This window comes from Phytophthora infestans, genomic scaffold (genome assembly GCF_000142945.1).
Source record: "Phytophthora infestans T30-4 supercont1.182 genomic scaffold, whole genome shotgun sequence".
NCBI classification, from domain to species: Eukaryota; Oomycota; class Peronosporomycetes; order Peronosporales; family Peronosporaceae; genus Phytophthora; species Phytophthora infestans.
In genome coordinates this window covers 42413-43944 of record NW_003303577.1, presented here as the reverse complement: position 1 = coordinate 43944, position 1532 = coordinate 42413, and the positions used below count along the sequence as shown (strand labels likewise).

Below are 1532 nucleotides of genomic sequence, written 5' to 3'. Positions count from 1 at the left end.
ATCATGCGTCTCCCCTCTGCACGTCTCCGTTGCCTCTTGCTCCTTCGATTCTGCTTGCGATTGCGACGTCGGCGCTTCTTACGGGGAACTTGCGACTCGGGCGTCGACTCCGCGTAGGCTGATGAGTGCGAGTTGGTGAACACTTCGTTGTACATGGACTCGTCGAAGCGCTTGGGCTTGGTGTGGCGAGTGCGAAGAGCATAACGAGAAGACGAGGCAGGCGACGCGCTGCTGATATCCTCGGGGCCTGGGGAGGGCAGCGGGCTTGCCACATCCAGCTCCGTTTGTAGACGTCGCTACAGCAGCCCAGTTAGTCGGTCAAGCTACAGACAAAGAGACGCAAAAAAAACGAACCGAGGGACGCTTTGTCATCGTTTCTTCTTCTTCTTTGTTCTCCTCCAACTCGTCTGTGTCGCCATCATCCGACTACAGCAACAAACAGTCAACATCCTCGTATTATGCCCACCTACAGTCGACTGCCACCAACCTCGTCCGCTTCCATCTCGACCGGGCGAGAACGCGTCCGATGGCGCTCTGGAGGCTCCATGAGCACAGGCGATGAGTCTGCGCATACCACATTGAAAAAGATAAAAAAAAAGAGTGTGAGACCCACTGAAGGTTGTTGACCTGGTGGCGGCGAGGAACATCACGCACCGCTGCTGCTTGGAGACGCCGCCGTTTCCAGCACGCTCATCTGGTGGTTGGCGCCAAAAACAAAAATATCGACCTGCAGACGAGAATGAAAAAATCCTGCTAAATTGAATGCATTTTTTTCGGAGAAGTCGCCGTGGGCAAAATAAAGGACCAAAAGTTTGCTGCGCTATTTTGGGCAAGAACTTAAAGGTAGAATATCGCAACCGCTCAGACACCCTACCCCTTTCCGACATGCTGGAACAACAGACAGATTCAGGTACCAGACACCACATTTACTACAAAACAAATACGGTATCTCTAATTATTAATAAATCTAACGTTATAAATAAGTGAAAATTTTATTTTAAAAAGAGTGGCTTAGAGGCATGATGGGGATGGGTCGACGGCGTCAGTGCGTCATCCGGTTGGTGGGTGAGCTAGTGCGAAGCGGCGGCGGATACGGCGGCGACGGTGGCACTGGTGGCGGGCAAGCGAGCGTGAAGGATAGCGGCGGCAGGGTGCCGTTTCCAGCTTTATCGCATGTTCTCCAATCTTCTCGCTCACCCAGAACGGTCCATGCCATAGATGGGCCAATATGCGGGCGTATCCTTCTTTCACTCGATCCAAATAAAGCCACACCTGCGATCCCACTTGGATTAGATGTGCACGGGCATCTTCGTTGTGTCGATCCGCTCGATCCTGTATCGCACTCCGCAGTCGTTCGTTCACCTGGGATCTAGCTTGCTGGTAGTATTTCTGGACTTGGTATCGCCATCGCCTTGGATCTCGGTTTCTCTTCTTGGTGCTACATACCGGAATGGCCGCTTCTAGGGTGGATTTGGGATCCCACCCATGTACCAAGTAAAATGGGGTATCACCCCGGATCCTGTCTTGGGCGG

At 52.7% G+C, this 1532-nt stretch overlaps 1 protein-coding gene across 1 annotated transcript; it reads right to left on the bottom strand.

The window, feature by feature from the left end:
• Nucleotide 1: 1 nt before the first annotated feature.
• Nucleotides 2-694, bottom strand: PITG_20779 (uncharacterized protein; the record flags this gene model as incomplete). The annotated part of the gene is made up of 4 exons (XM_002895390.1): nt 2-118; nt 355-426; nt 488-564; nt 655-694. The coding sequence occupies 4 exons, from the start codon at nt 692-694 to the stop codon at nt 2-4; spliced, it is 306 nt and encodes a 101-aa protein (XP_002895436.1).
• Between the last annotated feature and the right edge of the window lie 838 nt (nt 695-1532).